This window comes from Melopsittacus undulatus, chromosome 2 (genome assembly GCF_012275295.1).
Source record: "Melopsittacus undulatus isolate bMelUnd1 chromosome 2, bMelUnd1.mat.Z, whole genome shotgun sequence".
NCBI lineage: Eukaryota > Metazoa > Chordata > Aves > Psittaciformes > Psittaculidae > Melopsittacus > Melopsittacus undulatus.
Genome location: NC_047528.1, coordinates 7,307,999 through 7,329,261, shown reverse-complemented (window position 1 = coordinate 7,329,261; position 21,263 = coordinate 7,307,999). Strand labels below are relative to the sequence as shown.

The following is a 21,263-nucleotide window of genomic DNA, read 5'->3' as shown; positions in this document are numbered from 1 at the left end:
GTGCAGCATCACAAACAGCCACACTCAGGCAGAGATACTGGGCTCTGTGCTTGGCAAACCTATTGAAGAAACTGATTTCTTCTAATGTCTAATCTCAGTCTCCCCTGTTCTGTCAGGTTAAAGCCATTCCCCTTGTCCTGTCCCTACAGGCCCTTGTCCAAAGCCTCTCTCCAGGTTTCCTGTAGCCCCTTTAGGCACTGGAGCTGCTCTCAGGTCTCCCCTTCAGGAGCCTTCTCTTCTCCAGGCTGACCCAGCCCAGCTCTCTCAGCCTGGCTCCAGAGCAGAGCTGCTCCAGCTCCCTGAGCATCTTTGTGGCCTCCTCTCAGTTAACCCTAGGACTCACTCACCTCCTCTGGACTAGTGTTTCCCTCACTAATCAGCATGAAAACGTTGTAACAGTGGTAGGTGTAAAAGAGATGTGTCATTACACAGGGACACTGGCAATCACGTAGAGGAGACACTGGGTTGTCTTCATTTACTTGGGAGTCAGGAGGGCAAATCTACTGGATCCGTGTGCCAAGGTCACTTGGGATATTTTTTATATGAGGCTGGGAATTTGGGGTTTGCCTCAGGAATCTGACGATGCACTCGCCTGTCTCCCAAAACCTGATGTCCTCATTACTGCTTGCTCCATCAAGCTTCCTTCTCTATCGAGTACATTAAGAGGAAACCAGGGATGTGCTTCATCTTTTAGGCTCGTCGAGGCAGGAACAGTCTTTTACTCTGTTGCTTGCATGTATACATTCACCATGGGTCCCCACATGGGATTCTGTGCTGCTCTATTGCTCCTATTCTCCATTTTATGCCTGTCACAGACAAGTTTTTTTGTACCATGGCAGCCCTATTCCCCATGCAGTGATTTCACTCCTTACTGAAAGACACAGAAGTCTATATTTAGATGTTTCATGCATGCAAAGATGCTTGTGAATCTAGTCAAAATCAAGAGAAATGTCAGCCTAACCTATTTCTCACTAAAGCCAAAGAAGTATTCCCATTAGCTGGGCTAGAACTATGGGAGGATCTTAATATTTCTTTGGTGGGTAGAAACAAGGCCCAAATTTGCCCCCAGATTTGAGTTTCTTCAAGAAAAAAGGCAGCTCTATCTTGAACATCTCTTACTTGGCATTGCCACTCTTCACTTTTCCTATCAATAGAGTAATGATGCTGGGTTTAACCACCTACAAAGTCCATCGATCCTTCCCAAAACCAGCTGTTCTTTGGGGAAGCTTGTCTAGTTCAGCTTTAGAAATATGTTTTGTGCATACAATGCAACAGAACTTTGCTAGCACATTAAACAAATACAGGTTATAGCGTATAGATTTCTTTTTCTATGAAGGAAAAATTGCTGCCCTGGAGGCTGGCTAACTGGGAAATAGCAGTGAGTTCTCTGCTACATTCAGTATAGAGCTGTACCCCTCAGTCTGAAATCACAGTGCAGGGCTTGAGGAGCTTAGCACCAAAGTTCTTCCTATGGATTAATGAATAAAACCCTGAAGATATTTGTCTTACAAGGCTTGTTTGTTGAGGTAAACCTCATGTACCATGTGGGAACAGTATGGTGCTTCTTGCTTGTCACCCTGTCACATCTTGCCTGTCACATGCTCATCAGGATGTCATAGAATCATAGGACCACAGAATGGTTTGGGATGGAAAGGACCTTAAGCTCATCCAACCCCTGCCATGGGCAGGGACACCTCACACTAAACCAGGTCACCCAAGGCTCTGTCCAACCTGGCCTTGAACACCACCAGGGATGGAGCATTCACAGCTTCCTTGGGCAACCTGATGATGTCCTCATCAGGAAGGCATTTGCTTCTCTGAGCTGAAACAGGATCAGGTACCTGCTCAGTGACTTCTGCCACAGGGGCATCGTCGTGTTCCGGTTCTGCTCACCTTGAGGTCTGTGTAAATCAAAAGTCACTATTGTAACACAGGGTAAAAATGAGAAGCGTAATGGAAATACGTCCTACTAACCCAGGGGAAGGAAGATATTCGCACAAAACAAAAGCAGTTGTTGATAAAACCTCATTAATAGTAGGGACAACTTATGTTGTAACTGCATTAGTGAACCACATTAAAGATGGTTCCCCAGACATGGAGTTGCTTCATTATCCTTGTTTTGGGGTTGGGCTTTTTAGCATTCCCAGGCTCTGGGAGCGGCAGAAACAAGGATATGAAAGGATTAGAAACCCATGATTAGATCACTTTGTAACAAAGGGGATGACCGAGAGTGTTGGGATTGTTCATCTGGTGACTTTGAACCCAGAGAGAAGCACAGACGCTGTGAGAAGGGCTTGTAAACCACAGTCAGCAAGAGGTTTGCCCAGCCATAGCTGCTGAGAAGGTGCAGTGGGGAATCTGCTTCCCAGGTTTCAGAGAAGAGACACCGGATGATGTCTTCCCTTATCCCAAGCATCACGGGTTTGGGGTTTTCCCAGCTTAAGGACACAGAACCATGCAAATTAAAGGTAGTAAGAAGCTACAATTTAAAATGAGAAAATAAAGGATTACCCCTCTGATGTGCATCCTTCCCTCTTTTTATGCAAATATCATTCTCCATACAGCTTTCCCAGGATGGGATGTGCAGGACAGAACCCATGCTGGTCCATCCCCACCAGCAGTAGCTGAGAAGCAGCAGTGTGAAGATGGTTGTCAAGCCAGCTGGAGCAGAGGAGACCACAGCATGATCTGACCTTGTCAGAAAGACCTTTCACAGTGTAGAAATGGATGTTTGCTGCTGCTGCTCTCTGCTTCCCAGCCCCTGCATGCAGTCTCTGTGAGGGTTAGTTTAGTTTTAGGGCTGAACTTCTGCTTGCAGACAGTCAGATTACATCCTGGCTGTACTGGACAGGTCCAGTCACAGGGAAAATCTGTATGGAATAAGCTTCATAAGGTCCTTGACTATTAGAACTTCCTTAGCAGGGCTGTTAAATATGAATTGTAAAGGAGAAGCCGATTAGCTGTGCCTGCTCTTGCAGCCTGCAGTGGTGATCCCTGTATGTCCCTATTTCCCCTGCATCCCCCTCCATCACTCTGCTCTTATCAGACGAGAAATTTCCTTCTTCCAGGGGCTGTTTCCAGAGGGCTGGGAGATGTTCACTGACCCTCATTTACTCAGCTCAGACACAGCCAGGCCATGTTGCCTAGATTATGGATTGTGGTCCTAAAGGCTGCCTGAGAACTGCAGCTTGAGGTCCAGCATCACAGAGGGCAACAGGCTGGGGCGGTACAAACTCCATAAACCCCTCAGTCTGGCCATATAAGCTGCCCACAGCCCTCCTTCCTTGTGCTGTGGCTGCAGGTTGCATTGTGGAGCACAGGGATATGGAAAGATGCAGTAAGCCAAGGCTTTGGTCCAAAGGATGCTGAGTGGCTGGATGTGGTCTGAACTACAGTGGACTCTGCATGTTCTGCATTATGTAAGGCCTAATTCAGCCCTTGATTAAGCCCCCATTGCCTTAATAACAGTCTTCTGATACCCTTTGTTTCTCTGCTCCCAACTGCAGAAGTCTGATCTATAATGAGTAAATGATAAGGCTAAGCCATGCTAGCATCCCTCCTGCTCATATTCATCCCTGAGTGAAACACCCTCTCCTCACTGCTGGAGAGAGCAGGCTGTGATAAAACTAATGCTCACCTGTGAATTGGCTTCACCCTTCAGTTTCCGAAATAAGTGGCTTTTATGGGCTACAAAGAGGGAGCTGCCACAGAGCAGACTTGATGCTGTCAATGACAACAAAACAGAAGCATTTGAGGCTCTTTGCAGAACAACCCCCCCTTGCTTAGCCCCTGCGTAGCGTGAAGCCTTGTGGGCAGCTGATGGTTTTGCCTTTGTTTTTGGGTAGTGACATAGCATCTGCCCTCTCCATGCCAACTCATTTCCTGTTGAAGAATGAATTGGAGCACCTGGCTTTAGCTCCGCAGGGCTGTGGCTCACCATCTAATCATTAGACCTTTCAAGACCAGAAAAAGAGTGGTACAATATGGCTTTCAGGCAGCCTTAAAAACCCCTAAAAGCTTTAATCTTAAACATAGCCATACCTCAGTGAATTGCAGCTTTGATCTGGGGCAGAATGTGTTTCCAAATTCATTTCACGCTGTGCTGTTTCAGTGAATATAACTGCTTCACCCAGGGGTCCTGCTCCGAGACCTTCCAAGGAACTTCAGAAAGCAGCCTTCAAAGTTAGAGCAGGCAGTTTCTGCTCTGCTCTCTGCCCTGCCACAAAGCCACTGTAGGATGGGCCAGCTCTGTACTTGAAAGCATCCTGGAGGTTTAACTGGTTGTGAAGGCAACGACTTCCTCATCACACGTGGTTGCAATTCAGATGCAATAAATGCAGAAGTGCGGAGAGCTGGAGATGTTGTCTGTTAGCATGAGCATGCTTCCCCTTGGATTGGTGCTAACAGCACAGCTGTGGTTGTGTTTAAACGGTTTAATCTGTCCTCACACTCCAAAAACATCCATTCACGTGCATAGATCTCCAAATTGAATCGTAGAGGCACAGCATACCAGGTTCAGCAGAACCATCCGTGGCCTGAGTACAGCATTCAACAGTGATCACAGAGGTTTTGATGCTGTTTCTGGGTTTGACAGTAAGATCTTGACCTGCTGCCTCCTGGGTGACTGCTGACTCCTTGTTGGCTGACTGGAAGAGGAATGATTTCTCTCTCATATCAAAGAGTTCAAAAGTACTGGGTTCTATCCTGATACAGACTAGGAAAAACCTGGAAAATGCTTGTGGGATAAAGACCTGTTCCTCTGGAGACTAAATATCTTCTCCGAAATAGATGCAGAGGTGCTGCTTTAATTTGCTCTAGTGCACAGTTTATTGTTAAGAGAAGGGTCACGCTATGTACAAAGCATGGATCTAGCAAACATAAAGATCAGTTTCAGTCTTTTCCTCTATCCCTTCATAGGTTTTCTCAGCATCACTGATAGTTCAACAAACCTTTATCACCAGCATCTGCACCACTTACAAGTGAGCAGCCCTTCCGGTGGTCCATCCCCATGGCTGTATGTCCCCAGCTGGCTGTGCCAGTATCCATAGGACCATCTATGGTGGATCATCAGCAAGGGGAGCTGCTCTGAGCTCAAATGACCTGGTTATTTTTAATCCAGGTACTTCCTCTCGCTGATGCACCATGTGACTGCACACATGCTTGTGCTGGCACAACCATTGGGATGGCACAGGAACAGGAACAAGCACCAGGAGCTGAGGGAAGGCTGCCAAAACCAAGTTCATCGAGATGTGTCCTCAGTGTTTCTTGTGCAATAATAACAGTTGTTTGTCACAGAGAAACACTTGATCCATGGAAGAAAATAGCAGCTTAACAGCTCTATGGGCATAAAGCTGCTTATTATGATTTCTTACGTGTTGGTCTGTGTGCTTGAGTAGATGTAGTTCGGGTAATTCCTGATTTCGAATCTTTTACTGCCAGCTGTTCATCAAGATAAGCCTCAGTTGGTCAGTTATGGGTGAAGTTTTCATTAGGATTTAAGCTCCTTAGGCGCTTCTGAAAATGTTTCCTCCTATCCTGCTGTCTAATCTGCTATCAGCATAGCAGAAACCCCATTAATTAAGGACTAAGACCTTTTCTGATCTTCTTCCCAGACTGCAGTAGGCATTTACCATCGCTGTTCGTCGGGCTGAGTCCAGCACAGGGCACTGCTGGTCATCTGGAGCATCAGCTCCTGCATGCACGGGAGTGGGACACGCTCGGGCTTCTGGGAGCCACCTGGGGAGGGTGAAATTGTCCCATAAGAGCAGGGTTATCCCACATAATCTAGCATTCACGCTTCAGCTGCAGGCCAGGGTCAGCTGCTTAGTAAGTCTTGGGGTACTGTGTTTGCTCTTGGAATAAAAAGAAAGGGTTAGCACTGAGAAAGCACCCTACGTGTTATGTCTGTCTGCTCATATGCCATTAATGCACACAGTCTCTGGTGGAAAACTAGAAGGTAACTGAAGCTGATGAGTTGGGTATCAAATTGTTCAGCCTGGAGAAGAGAAGGCTGCTTGGAGACCTCAGAGCAGCCTTCCAGTATTTGAAGGGGGCCTACAGGGATGCTGGAGAGAGACTCTTCATTAGGGACTGTACTGTTAGGACAGGGGGTAATGGGTTAAAACTTGTACAGGGACAGTTTAGATTGGATATAAGGAGGAAGTTCTTTACTGTAAGGGTGGTGAGGCACTGGAATGGGTTGCCCAGGGAAGTTGTGAATGCTCCATCCCTGGCAGTGTTCAAGACCAGGTTGGACAGAGCCTTGGGTGACATGGTTTAGTGTGAGGTGTTCCTGCCCATGGCAGAGGGGTTGGAACTGGATGATCTTAAGGTCCTTTCCAGCCCTATCTATTCTATGATTCTATGATACAGGTATGAGCTGGGTATACTACTCAGTATCCAGATCTAAGTCTTTGTTAACTGGAGGTTAGCAAATGTGATGCCCATCTACAAGAAGGGCCTTAAGGAGGATCTGGGGAGCATACACGCCTGTCAGCCTGATCTTGCTGCCAGGGAAGCTTATACAGCAGGTATCTTGAGTGTTGCCATCACACAGCATGTACGAGACAAGCAGGTGATCAGGCCCAGCCAGCCTGAGTCTATGAAAGGCATGTCCTGCTTCACTAACCTGATCTCCTTCTATGACAAGATGATGGGGTTAGTGGATGAGGGAAAGCATTTTTCCTTGGGTGAAAAGCTGGCTGGATGGCCAGGCCCAAACAGGGACGTTTAACAGAGTTAAATCCAGTTGGTGGCTTGTCACAAGTGGTATCAACAAGGGCACAGTAGTGAGGATAATTCTGTTTAATGTCTTTATCAGTGACCTGGACGAGGGGTTCGAGGGCTTCCTCAGTAAGTTTGCAGAGGACACTAAGCTTGGTGGGAGTGCTGATCTGCTGGAGGGTAGGAAGGCTCTGCAGAGGGATCTGGACAGGCTGGATCGATGGGCTGTAGCCAATGATGTCAGGTCCAACAAGGCAAAGTGCTGAGTCCTGCATCTGGGCTACAGCAGCCCCATGGAACGCTCCAGTCTTGGAGAAAAGTGTCTGAAAACTGCTTATGGAAAAGGACCTGGGGATGCTGATAGACGGAGCTGAACATGAGCAGCTTGTGCCCAGGCAGCCAAGAAAGCCAACAGCATCCTGGTCTGTATCAGCACCAGTGTGGCAGCAGGACCAGGACAGTGATTGTCCCCTTGTACTGGGCACTGTGAGGCTGCACCTCTAATCCTGTGTTTAGTTCTGGACCTCTCACTACAAAAGAGACATTGAGGTGCTGGAGCAGGTCTAGAGAAGGTCAGTGGAGCTGGTGAAGGGTTTGGAGGTATGTAAGGTGTGTAGATGTGCCTGGGGACATGGTTTAGTGGTGGACTTGGCAGTGTTAGGTTTATGGTTGGAGTCTGTCTTAAGGATCTTAAGGTTCTTTTCAAACCTAAGTGATTCTGTGATTCTGAATGTGTTATGTGATTTATAAAGGGTTGTGGGAACTGGGCTTTCAGGAAGGCCATTGAAAGTAGTAGAAGTCAGCTAATTAAGTAATCTAAGATTACCATGAAATGAAAGAAACCCTAAGAATGCATACACTATAAAGCTGTATACACTATAGAGACCAACCAAATCCAAATATCAAAAGAGAGTGAAGCATCAAAGCCCTGCTAGCACTGGGGCTGCTAATCCAGAAGCTGTAGGATCAGGATGGTCCCAGCCCCATTGTCTCTGCAGGGAAGTACTGCTTCCAAACCCTCAAGGACAGTGTGCTGTTGCTTGTTTTCCTCTTGGATATGCTATCTAGTAGTGCACATTGTGCCATTTAAACATGCCTTCCTCTTTTCTTCACAGGGAATGGCTTTTACGCTTCAAGAGAGGCTGCAGCTGGGAATTCATGGCCTCCTTCCTCCTTGCTTCTTAAGCCAAAACGTTCAAGTCCTGCGTGTGTTGAGAAACTATGAGAAGCAATCTAATGATCTAGACAAGTATGTCAAAAACATCTTATTGCCTCCCTCCTCCCCCTGTCATTCTCAGTTCTTTAAAGACCCCAGGAAGACTTGAGGATCCTGCTTCAAGATGTACAGGTTTCCCTCAGTGTCACCTGTTTCATACTCTCTAGCAGCAGGGGTGTTTTTTCTGGCCTCTCTGCCTTCACTTATATGCCATCCCAGTTCCATAGTAGCACTGGTACTGCTTTCTTCTACCACCCCATTGCTGGAGAGCTCTGGTGTTAGCCCAGCAATTCACTATACCTTGGGGAGAAGTGCACAACAAAAAGGTAGTGCCTGCCCCAGAGCACTGGAAGTGAAGTGAACACACGTAGTGCATGTACCTGTTTGGGCATCAATACATCACTAAAATACTGCATGGAAGAACAGAAAGAACGCAGCAAGTGGTAGGAAAAGAAGAAATGACCAGAAGCAATGATGTGTATTGACTAATCTCTATTCCTAAGCTTCCATTGTGTCCAGTATTGTTCATCAGGGTTACTGATGGAAGATGGTGCTTGACTCCTGTTGTGATAGACGGTAGGGTTTGCATCCATCTGTCCCAGCTGCCATAGATCTGGGTCTGATGCAGCAGGGCTCTTCCCCCACAGATCAATTGCACTGGCTTTTCTGTATCACAAAGGACTGTGTCCATCTTGCAAATCATACATTTTTGGCAGTGAGGGATGCCATTTTGAAGCCACACTGCAAGATCAAGTGCTGAACCCAAAAGGGCATTTGTCATTCTGTTCATACAAGTTTCTCAGACCGAAAAACATCTGCAATCTCTTATTTTTTCTGTGTTTTTCATTTTTCTGCCCTCAATTTGACACATTCAATCTAAGCCAGTGAAGCATTTTCAAGAAAGAGGAATCTTCAGAGTAATGTAACTTATTCTGTGTCACCAAGTGGTCATATAAACCTGGTGATGCACGTGTAAGTCTGCACTGCACCCAGGATACAAAGTTTAAATCAACTTTTCCTTTTCCAAATTAATGGGCTTGGGTTTTTTGATTTTCAGAGATGGAATTTAGCTGCTCCTCTGTTAATTATTTTATCCTTTAGTGAGGAAATAATTGAGAGTGCAGGATAATGGAAACAGTTGAGGAAAGGCAGTGCTTTGAAATGTGCATGTTAACATTGGCATATGTGCATATTTCATCTTCTAGACTGCAGAATAGATGTTTATAAGAAAGATGATGTCCCACTCTGTCCCAGGTAGCCATGAAGTCTGCTTTTGACCTTCTCCATTGCACTTGTTGTTAATACAAGTTCAGAAGTTCTGAGGCCATGCCTGGGTCTGGCTTCCAGCCTCATAGAGCTGTCAGTGAGGATGGTGGAGATGATCAGGTCCTCTGGGGAGTTTTGCCCCAAGTATCTGTTCATGACATAGCAGTGTGGAGTGTGAGGGCTTGGGAGAGCTGAGTATATAGTGAGTGAGCCAACAGCCATAAATACTAACACATATCTGTTTTATTTTACTTTTAAGGTATATTATTCTTATGACATTACAAGACAGGAATGAGAAGCTCTTTTACCGAGTGCTGACCTCTGACATCGAGAGATTCATGCCCATCATTTACACCCCAACAGTTGGCCTGGCTTGTCAGCAGTATGGTTTGGCTTTCAGGAGACCACGGTGAGTGAAGGCACTGTTCATACCCCCTTGTTTTAATTCCATGTGAATGTTTCTTTTCTATCAACAGTCCCTCTTCATATGGGTGGCCTGAAACACCAAAAACTCAGTCCTTCATTAAAAGATGGACCAGCAAGCAGCTCCATGTGTGTACATTTAATGATGAGCTGGGGAGTCGAGAATAGCTCTGCCTTCTTCCTATAAACAGCAAACAGAGTGGTTTTGTTCTCAAACAGTACTGTACAGTCTGTGCAGCTCAGCTCCAAACAGCTCTCTGAACCTATGGCTGCACCCTCCCCATCTGCTGTCTCAGGAGCACTGAGTGCCTTCTGCAGTGCTGGTTTTGGAGTAATTGTTGGGTTTTTGATACGTTTGGCCTGATTTTGGGCTCTTGTGTGCACTTCCACAAACCACCCCACAAGAATCATTTTCATAGGAGGTGATGCTCCACACCAGTGCCTTCCTCGCTGTGTACCGTGTACATTCATGCGACATTAAACACTCTGTACTGTGTTTGAAGGCCCTGTTCCACATAATTCTTTTTAATGATTAATGTTTAAATAAAGCCCTCATTAGCATTGTGAAATACATTTTAGTCCTAGCCAGGAAATTCAATAGTAAGGTTCCTTTTTCTTTACAAGCTTTTCATTATTGTGTCCTTGAAATGTACCAGTAGACAATTTAGCTTTTGGTATAGAAAGATGCAAAGTAAAGTAACTGAATAATACCACTTTAAAAGCATGTCACAGGCATGATGTTTAACTGCATTTTCAGCTGAGAGTAGTATGCTAGTAGGAGAAACTGAGGCAAGTCCTACTAATTGACTCAAGGCACCCTGAGGGAGACCTCAGAGAGGTGTAATCAGGTAAGAAATAACGTATTATGGGTAAGGTTATCTTGGCAAACACACTTGCATCTTGCTTGTCATCAGAATTTCTAGTGAAACCACTGCATTTCTTCACATGAGCTGCTCCTCAGGGTTGCTTGTTGGCTTGTATCTCTCCCAGGTAATTGTATTCTCTTCCGTGATACCCAACTTCTGGATCATCTCGTCAAGCCTTGATCATATCCTCTCCTCCTCCTCAGTGTGTATGAGGAAACCAGAGAAGGAATTGCTCTTTGTACAGAGGGAGGACACTTATTTCTGGGCAGGAGTAGAAGGTAGCAGAGATAAGGGAGCCTAGACTCTGTTGAGCTGTGAACATGGTCATGCAGGGAAGAGCACAGTGCTGGTTCCCAGCTAGCCAACATTCACAGCAGCAATTCCTGCTGCACAGCCACTGTGTGTTTGCCTTCAGTCTGCCTTCACCTTGTGAGAAGTTAAAACAATATTTGGAAGCTTTGTTTCTTTTGTTTTCCATCCCTGATGTTATCGTCAGCAGGGCAGGGTTCTTTATACTGGACTCTCTGCAGTTGTTGGAGAATTCCCCTTGCTGTAACTCACTTCTGTCTCATGTTTTAAGCCCACAGTACTTCAACAACGTGATAAGAGCATCTTTTCTCATGGTCTGACAGTTTTGCTGCTGAACTTGGGCTTGGAGCTGTTCTGGATTCCAGCCTCTGGCTTCCATAGCAAAGGGCAAACTGTCATGCTCTCAGTACACAGAACTTCCTATGGCAGGGAGTTTGTTTCCCTAAAGATGCAAAATGAATTTCAGCCTACCCTCAGATTCGGTTTGCTGTAACAATTACGTTCTTATCCAAGTTGTCACATTTAATGCTGTTGATCAGGCAGGAGAGATGAGATACCTCACTTTTAAAACACCACGTGGTGCTCCAACATGGATGGATGCGCACGTACAGCATAGTTTATGGTGAAGAGGGAAGTCTATAGAATAATACATAGCCTTTCTGTGGCCACAGCAGCAGCAATTAGTGACCTGGGGACACAATACATTTTTCCCTGCATTGAGATCTTTCTCAGCCCCATTAGTGCTTGGCTTTATGTTTGAAGGTTGAGCCCGGAAAGACTAAAGCACAAGTAACTTGCTTACACAGCAACTCTTGTACGAGAGCATCTGAAAATAGTCCTGTGAGGTCCAGCAGGGCTTCTCTCATCAGAATATGTCTATCAGTGTTCACATGGCTGCAGATTTTGTTTGCCAGACACTGCTGTTATAGCTGCAGAGCTCAATACCTCTGTTACCTTTCCTGGTCTCTATATCCAAAGTCTTACCTGCACTTAATGAGCATCATGGGGGTCTGTATGCAGCACAGGACTGCACATGGGCAATGCTGTTTAAAAGGTATTTTTCAAGCTGGAGAATATCTTAATTGTGACAATATCTTTGGAAAGAGACTTTAGTTTTTCACAGAGAAAATACAGGGAGGGACCTTATCTCAGGGCATGGAATCAGGGTTTCATTTCTTCTGTGATAGTGAGGGATAGTTTATTACAGTGGAATAAAAACGCAGTCTCTCAAGACACTGGGTTATTCATGAGCACACAGATATTTGAAAGTATAACGTTGTCAACTGCTCCTCAAAAGCCTTTGGCATGCCCAGAGAGCAGCACTGGTGTATCAATGTTGAAGGAAAGCTATGGGGTCATAAAACCTTTGCTCAAGTTCACTCTTCTTTTCCTAGAGGCATAAATATCCTTGAGGACAATTGCGAAATGATGTGGAACGTGTTGGGGTGAAGCTGAACCTGGAGGATGAAAGCTAACAGGATGCAGATGGTGCGAAAATGGCCTGTCAGGATAAAGATCTGTGTCTCTGATGACAAATGAGCAATGAAACAGCAGTCAGTCTGCAGAATTGTCTTGTCAACAGATCTGGCTCCACTGAGGCGCTTTTATTAATGGTGTTGCACAGCCTGAGCAATAGGAGAGACAGTTTCATGTCATCTCTAGACGCTTTAAACCCAAACCAAATGGGAATTAGAACAGAGGTGTAAATCCCATAGACTTGTCCTTACCCACAGAGTTGTCTGCACTCCCTCTTCTATAAAACAGTGGAGACCAAAAGTGAGTGGGAAGATTGGGCTTTGGATCATTGTCCTGAAAACTCTGCTTTGAAACCCCTTTAAGCAGTCTCTGCTTCCTGTGAAAACACCAGTTGTCTTAAAATCGCTTGTTGCCACCAGCCTGGTTCAGCTTCCTTCCAGAAGCAGCTGAAAGCAGTGTAAGAGGAGATGAATGTGTTTAATGATCTGTGTTTAGATAACATCACCTCATGGAGATCAGGCTTGTAACAGACTGAAGGAGGGATCTGTGGAAAGGATCATGGAGACAGTGCGTAGTCAGGAAACCCTGAAGGACTTGGCAGGAGATATAAGTGGGAGACAGTCTTTGGTATGGGACCACGTTACAGAATGAGGAGGAGGCCAATGTTGGAGTAGGTGAAGAGGAAGGAGTTAGTGCAGGAGGAGCCCAGGGCTGCTGAGAACAGCTCAGCTTACCTGGAAACCTCTACTGAGGGTTCAGGTAGTTCAAGGGTTTCCACTGTTCCCCCTGTGCTGACCCCACCTTTTCCAGGCAAGTCTTTTCAGCATGTTGTACCCCCATCCTTGTCCCTTCTCTGTTCCCACTTCAGTTTAGTGCTTCTCAAAATGGGGAGAGGAGCACAGATCAGTTTCTGGGTGTCCAGAGAGATCTTGTCTATCAGGTAGGATCTGAGGTACCATGGAGACTGGAAATAGGGTGGACACTGTTGGTAGTGTGAGGCTGTTCCATAGTCATTACATTGTGATGGGAGTGAAAAAGGACTTAGATCCATTTTTTCATTAGAATAACAATCAGTAATACTCCTTCCATATCTCCAGGCTGCTTTCTCTCCCTCCCTTACTCATCCTGAGTAAAATGTAAGTGCAGCAGCTCTAACAACCAAGAGGAACTTTCACAGCCATGCAGTAAAAACTCAGGCCCACTGAAGTTAACAGCAAAGTCTCATTAATTGATGAAGGTCAGGCTTTCCTCTACTGTCAGGGGTGATTTAGCTTTAAGTCTGTTGAAATTCCCTGATTTACCAGGAGAAATTTCAAAGGAAGAAGCTCAAAGGAAGAGGTGGAGTTGGCCAAAAGAAAGCGGTTGACCTGGTCAAGGAAATTCAACAGCATTTGTTTGCCTTTAATCTGGCATAAATCTGTGCTGCTGCCACAAGGAACAACTCCACCTTAAACAAAAAATGCCAAAGACAGGGAGCAGGGAGGAGAATTATTTAGAATAATGAATACCAGGATGTAAATTGGAGCCACCAATATCCATTGGGACAGCCTCCCATGGGCTGGGGACACTTAATGGGGAGCAGTCCTCTTTTTTAACTGCTTGGCTATGGAATGTTTATATTAATCATAGAATCCCAGATTGGTTTGAGTTGGAAGGAACCTTAGAGCTCATCCAGTTCTAGCCCCCTGCCACAAACAGGGACACCTTCCACTAGGGCAGGTCACCCCAAGCCCCTGTGTCCAACCTGGCCTTGAACACTGCCAGGGATGGAGGAGCCACAGCTTCTCTGGGCACCCTGTGCCAGCGCCTCAGCACCCTCATTGTAAAACAGTTCTTCCTTATATCTAGTCTGAGTAACCCCTGTTTCAGTTTAAACCCATCACCCCTTGTCCTGTCACTACAGTCCCTAATGAAGAGTCCCTCTCCAGCACCCTTGTGGGCCCCCTTCAGATACTGGAAGGCTGCTATGAGGTCTCCACGCAGCCTTCTCTTCTCCAGGCTGAACAGCCCCAACTTTCTCAGCCTGTCTTAGTATGGGATGTGCTCCATCCCCTCATTATCCTTGTGGTCCTCATTAATAAATGATATTTTGAATGTATATAATTTATACTGGATTTCTGTGCCACTGCAACCTGAGTGTGAGCTACAGTCTCCTGTTGCTGTGTCAGAGCTTGCAAGCTGCCTTCCTTACCCTCTAAGAACAGGGCATCCAGAGGAGGAATCAAGAGGCAGCATAAAGAGGTGTTTTGCATTTGCCAAAGTCTTCCCAACAGGTCTGGACAGAGTGAGGCCTTCTGTTCTTTGATACTGCAATTCTCATGTTCCTTGGGTTTTGCTGCATTTGGAGTTTTGTTTCTAGAGAACTCTGTGTGCAGATGAAACACCATTCAAAGAGATGACAAAAAGCAAGCCACACGTACCTTCAGTACGTGATTATGGACTGTAAAAGCTGCTGATGCTTGCTCTATTTGCTGCAGTTGATGGCAAAAGTTAAAATTCATGAGGTGGATTTACTAAGACAGGGTAATGCCAGGTTAGACTGAATTCATCTGCAAGCTGATTGCTCTGGTATTGTCAAGATAATGCTGCTTTTCCTTGTCCGACTGTCCCAGGTCTGTGTTCATTCTCTGGGCTCCCTGCAGTGTACTTTAAAAGTAAAGGTGTGGGTCTTGGAAGGATTTGCTCAGCACAGGAAGGAAATAAAATCAGGGTAGGACTTAATTTAACTTCCCAGGGATTTCTGATCCCAGCTTAACCTCTGTGCTATCAAGAAAAACAGAATACGTGATGTGTTTAGCAGTGAAAGCAGATAAGGGCTCCTTGGTCAACATCACTGAGCAACAGCACTGATTGCCCATTTCAACACAGATGTTTCTCTTTGCAACCCTGTAATCTTACAGTTGCTGAGATACAGCTTGGATCAAACATACAGGCAGGTTTAGGATGAGCCTCCAAAAAGGCAGAGAAGCATCAGTGCTGAGTTGGGTTTTCCTCCACTTCAAGTTGGTTTTGAATGGAGGGCTTCAAGCTCCTTCAGTGTGATGTGTGATGCTTCACTTAAAATGCAGCAAAGGATACTGGATTTGGGAAGTGCCCCCACTTGCTGGTTGGTGGAATCTCTGGATGGTGGGATGTTATGTCCTGAGAATCCAGCAGGGACAAGCACCTAAAGACAAGCCAAGAGCAATGTGGGCCTGTTTGCCTCCTCCCTTAATCCTAACTGTGTGTAACAGAGATTCACTGGGGACCTGACACCAACCCTCTGCATTTTCACATTGCTGCATGATGACCAGTAACAGCAGTTACTGAGCTGCTGTTTCTCCATTGATCCCCCCCAGAGAGGATATTCTTTAGGCTGTTTCCTGACTACCAGAGCAAGTAAATCCAGGATTTCTCCTGTTTTCTGCCCACCATTCCCTAACACTTCACATTTGTGATGCCTTCCCCATCTGTTTCATCCCTTGTCCATATCCACCTGATCTCCACCACAGCCACTCACACTGCTTCTCTCACCTCTTCTATAGGGAGCAACAGGCACAGGTTTGGGCTGTGTTGTCCCTCGTGCTTGCCTGATCCTGTCCCATAACCATTCCCTTTTTTCACTTGGTTTCCTCTACACTCAGCTTTTCCTTCCTTTTCTCTACCTTCTGCTTATTCCTGCAGCCCAGAAGGGCTTTAAGGCTTTGCTAGGGCTCAGTAGGAACTCAGTGTGAAGCAGCACATGTTGTGTCTGGCTGCAAGCTATCTTTCTGGCCAACTGTCAGAGTAATTGTGAGAGGAAGGTCTGTGTTCCCCTCCCCAGAGTGGTGGGGACCTGAGCCCCATTATCTTTTCCCTTTATCTCAACAGTGATTTCCACAATAGGGTGTAGGAACAAAGGTCTTTGAGACCTTTGCCTTTCTGATAGAATTGCTTGAAATGAGCTCGCAGGTAAGAGAGGACACAGAGTGATTGGAAAGTCCCTTTTCCTGGAAAAAAAAACCCGGCTAGAAATAGTGCTGGGTGTTAACTTGGCAGACTTGAAGCTGAATCTAAAAGCTTTGCTTTGGGCTCTGATCTGGACCTTCCTGCTGTGGCAGGGGTTGCACTATGCCTAAGAACTGGGAGGGCTGAGCTTGCACTGAAGCCTGTGTGCACTGCTGTCTGCATTTGGGAGTAATCCCTCATTTGTGCTCATTCAGATCTCTCCATTCCTGGTATTTGGCAGTTTCCTACAGCTTGGCTGCTTGCCATGGAATCATAGAATAGAATCATAGAATCATAGAATGGTTTGGGTTGGAAAGGACCTTAAGATCACCCAGTTCCAACCCCTCTGCCATGGGCAGGGACACCTCACACTAAACCATGTCACCCAAGACTCTGTCCAACCTGGCCTTGAACACTGCCAGGGATGGAGCATTCACAACCTCCCTGGGCAACCCATTCCAGTGCCTCACCACCCTTACAGTCAAGAACTTCTTCCTTATATCTAACCTGAACTTCCCCTGTTTAAGTTTTATCCCATCCCTTAGGATCATGGACATTTCCCTGCATGGGTTTGGTGGGTTAGTATGGATGGTGAATCTTACAGTACTGTACCTGGGAGCCTGTACCTTCTGGCTCCCACAGTGAATTGTAGTTTTCCTGCCTAAAATGGGTGATGACAGCTTTAAGGACATTTCTAATATTAATGCAATCATTCACCTTGCAGATCATATGAAATTAAAGCCTACTTAAATTGTAGGGTATCGCCTCATAAATCTCTGTATAGCTTTATTTATTAACTAATAGTTGATTGTGCTTGGTTTCGATTGTTTTTTCAATACCTTGGGGCATCCTACAATTTACCATGAAAATTATCCAAAGCAACCCAAAGTTCTTGGGTTTTATTGTAAACAAATCTGCAGGAATAGCTGAAGAATCACCCCAGAGATTTTACCCAGTTTAATGATTACTTGTACTGTACTCAGACACATCAGCACATGTTAGCACATACTTTCTCTCCAAAGCCTGTAGCCCACAGGCATTTATAATCTGGAGCTCTCTTAAAGTTTATTTTGTTATCCTGAAGCCTCTTGTCTTGTTCTGGCAGAGCCCTGAACCCAGAACCTCAACAATAGGGGTGCAGCTGGTGGGGCTGTCTCCAGAGGCTCGTGTTGCTCAGCTCTGTGTGTGAGTCCTGAAAGTGTAAATAAATAAAGCCAAATGTAGGGCTTTATTCTAACCACTTTTATTGCATCTCCAGCACAGACTGGCCTTTAATCCAGAGTGTCTCCTCTAGGCTGTTCTTCTGGCACAGCAGTGACAGTTTGCTGTGGTTAGCGTGCAGTGAAAGCCAGCCCATCAGCTCCTCACTGCTTCATGCATGTCCCCCTTGCAGCCTTGGACAGCCAAAACACCTACCAGTCAGCTGGGGCTGGAGCATGGTTCAGCTGAACTCCAGAGCACAAAGCAGCGTGCAGCAGCATCCTTATGCAGTGAGCAGCCAGCTTGTCTTGTTTTCCTGAACTTCAGCATTGCTGTGAGACAGTCTTGCTCAAAGCTTTCCAAGAGCATCAAGCCTTTAAGTAAGGCAATGGCTGTGATCCCAGCAGGTCAGTTTGTGCCGTGCCTGTCAGAGCCCTTTCCTCATACCTCAGTGAAGGTTTCTCACCACTGTCTCACAACAGTGTGGCTGTTCAGAGTCAGGTTTGGATGTTGGCAAAGAACTGTCTTATCTCTTTTGTTTGTTGCTTTTTTAAAGAACTGGCTTCCCATGGACTTCCTACCCCTTCCAAGGGAAATCCAGGCCCTGTTCAGTCAAAACACTCAAGGACTTTCATGTGGGCAGGATTCCATCACCTTCTGGTTGTGAGTGAAGACGTTAAGCCTTAGTCCTGAATGCTTTTGTTCTGAGAATGAGCCTTTTCTATCTGTATGAAAACGCTGAACCACAATGCCTGCCTATCTGATGTCAATATTGCACATTCATCGACCTAATGCTAACTCACTCAGTAGTCTTTATCCTCTCCTCGCTTGTGGAGCAAATTTCACTCCTGTGACCCGAACTAGAAGTTCCTTTCTACTGGGACTGGAAAGAAAATGAAACCAAAGCCTCAGTTTTGTGGCCATATTATGATTTAGTCTTGTAGTTCATCACATATTGGTACAGCAGCATGCACACGAGGAGCCGGACTTCTTGCAAGCACCCTGTCTTGTGTTGAATGACAAGCAGTGTGTAAATATCTGGGGGAACAGGGTCCTTAGCTACTATTTAAATCTGCGTCCCTTCATCACTCTCTCTTTTCAGGAACAAGGAATTATATAGAGCAAAGACTGGTAGCACAGTAAAGAAGATACCACTGATGTTTCTTTTCTGAGATCCAATAAACAAGATTGATGGACTGATCATTGTGCAGTTCAGCAACATGCAACTTGCAGTTCAGTTTCTTGTGTTCTTCATGCTCAACACCAAACCTGAGCAAGCCTGACCACTGCAGTGTCTGTAAATACTGGATAATGCTGTGCAAATACATTCCTGCCTTATGGAGCAAGTATATTTGTCTTCAGAGAGTAGTCCTTTGGGAAGAGTGAAGGAGGAGGAGAAGGATAAAGCTGCAGTATTGAGTGGAGGTTTTCTGTGGTTTTCAATTGGGGTCAGATTAGTTTTTGAGATCCTTCTAATAGTGTCTCTTTGCCTCAATAAGGGATGTAGATATACAATATAGTCCTATCTCGGCTAGTAAGGCAAATTCACATGGAGCAAAGAGTGGTGTCCTTTTGCTTCATGCTTGTGTATGTAGCAGTGATCCAGCACCATCATCTGTTCTGCTCTTTTTTTCTGTGGCTTTTGACCAGTGTTGTAAAACTGGTGGATATAATTGCTGACTGTTAACCCTATATGGTAAATGTAAAGAGGCCATTCATTGTATAGGTGTAAACAGGTAACTGGGGTCCAAAACACCAGGCCAAGGCTGTAAGAGGAGCACAGCACTGCCCAAAGAGGTTTTACAAGGAGTTTGATAAAGCAAAGCGATTGATTGCATTTAACTGCATTGGATTTCTGTTTGATTGCATGTCAGAGGCAGAAGTAGGCTAGAAAAGTGGAGCAAGAACACACCAGGAGGGCTGCAAACACAGCCACAAAAGCACTGGTCATTCCCAAGGAAAAGCTGTTCGGGGGAGACCTTAGGGATAGAAGAGAAGTGAGGAGAGCTTTGGAGCTGTGAGGAAAGAACTTGCAGGGTATTTTTCACTCCCCTCTGTGTTTTGGGAGATGCATTTGTACATTCTCTGTAAATAAACATCAGTGCTTTAGAGACAGCACTGCTGGCTCTATTGTACACTGTTCCTTCTAATGGGAAACAGCTCACAAGGCAGCATTGCTAACCAGGAAGGTCAGAAAGGGGAACACTACTTTGCCTTTTGGAAGAAGTAACAGCTCATTGAATGAAAGCATTAAGGAATATTTTTGTTTCCTAATACCTGAGACATGTTAAAATTCATTCCTTCCCCAGTGTCTAAAATGAATGTTATTCTAAAAGCCATCACTAGTATCTAGCACAGCTTCCTCCAGGCATCACATGTGCCCTGTCTCCCATGTGCCCTGTCTCCCTTGTCCCCGAACTCTTCCTAAAATGAGCCTTGTAGTTCTGTTATTGTCTTCATTGTGGGTCTTTCAGGTGCCATCAGGATGGCTGAGATCTACCCAGTACCGAGCAGCACCACAGCAGGATTATTGCCATGGCTCACATGGTACACACTGTGTAGCTTTCATGGAGTACTGCTGTGAACTCAGCCGGGACAAAAGCAGAAGAGAACAGATAAGAGCAGAGGGGAAGAATAATACAGTCATGAGAAACCCTACCCTCAACCTGCTGGTCACACTCTTTTTGATGCAGCCCAGTTCTCAGTTGCACACTGTGCACACTGGTGGCTCATGTTGAGCTTCTTATCAATGAATACCCCCAAGTCCTTCTCCTCAAAGCTACTCTGAGTACAGTGTCTGCTCAGCCTGTGTTTGTTGGATTGCCCCAACCCAAGTGTAGGACCTTGCACTTGGCCTTGTTGAACCTCATGAGGCTGACATTGGCAGCCTCTGAAGCGTGTCAACGTCCCTCTGGATCCCATCCCTTCCCTCCAGCATGTCAACTGCACCACAGCTTGTTGCCATCAGCAAACTTGCTGAGGGTGCATCAGTCCCACTGTTCATGTTGCTGACAAAGATATTAAACAGCACCAGTCCCAGTCCCAGCCCTTGAGGAACATCATTCATCACTGGTGTCAGCAAGGTGAAGACAGAAATACTGCCTCAGTGGCAGATTAAGAAGCTGTAACCTTCCTGAAGGTTCCCTGCAACCTTACAGCATGCCCAGTGGCACAATAAAATCAAGGCTGGCTTTCACCTTAACTAAAGGCAGCTGTAAGGAAACCTGTGATGTTAATGGACTGAATAATAGGAGGCTGCAGCCCTGAAACCCTAATGAGTGCAGGCTGGAGCACTCCCTGTTCTGAGGGATAACAGCTCTCTGAAGGTTACTATTTAGCCAGAAGTAGTGGTATGTTCTGGCTTGACATTGCTGGGGCAGTTCATTTTCACTCAGCTCTGTTGTTTGTGGTTTTGCCTCATGCACGTGTGTTTGGTTTCCATGTAACTGGGTCTGTAGCTGCCTCTCCGAGAGGGGATAAAGCCATACAGTGACTAAATCCATGTAGAATGGCATGTCCCTGGGCACAGGTGAGTTTTCTGTTGTGGAAAACCAGGTTATGTGCTTTGCCCCACACAGTGCCCATCCATGTTATGTGACATGACCAAAATGACTTATCTTCTTAGTGGTTTATTTTAATTGAATCATTTTTATTGAGCCTCAATGGGATTAATGGAGACCTGCCTCCTTGTCTTTTTGCTTCTCTGAAGCAATTTATCAACTGTAATCCCAACTGAGACAGAGGAGGCATGATGATAAAAGCAGAATCTGTTGCATAGGTTGCAGTCATTCTTCAGAATGCTTAGGCTGCATCTTTTC

The 21,263-nt window shown here is 45.7% G+C and overlaps 1 protein-coding gene across 1 annotated transcript in view; it reads left to right on the top strand.

Moving 5' to 3' along the window:
- ME3 (malic enzyme 3) overlaps positions 1 to 21,263 on the top strand; it is a 95,154-nt gene that overhangs the window by 35,026 nt on the left and 38,865 nt on the right. The window contains 2 exon segments of the mRNA XM_034074353.1: positions 7,839 to 7,972; positions 9,465 to 9,614. Of these exon segments, the coding sequence (XP_033930244.1) occupies positions 7,839 to 7,972; positions 9,465 to 9,614 (284 nt within the window).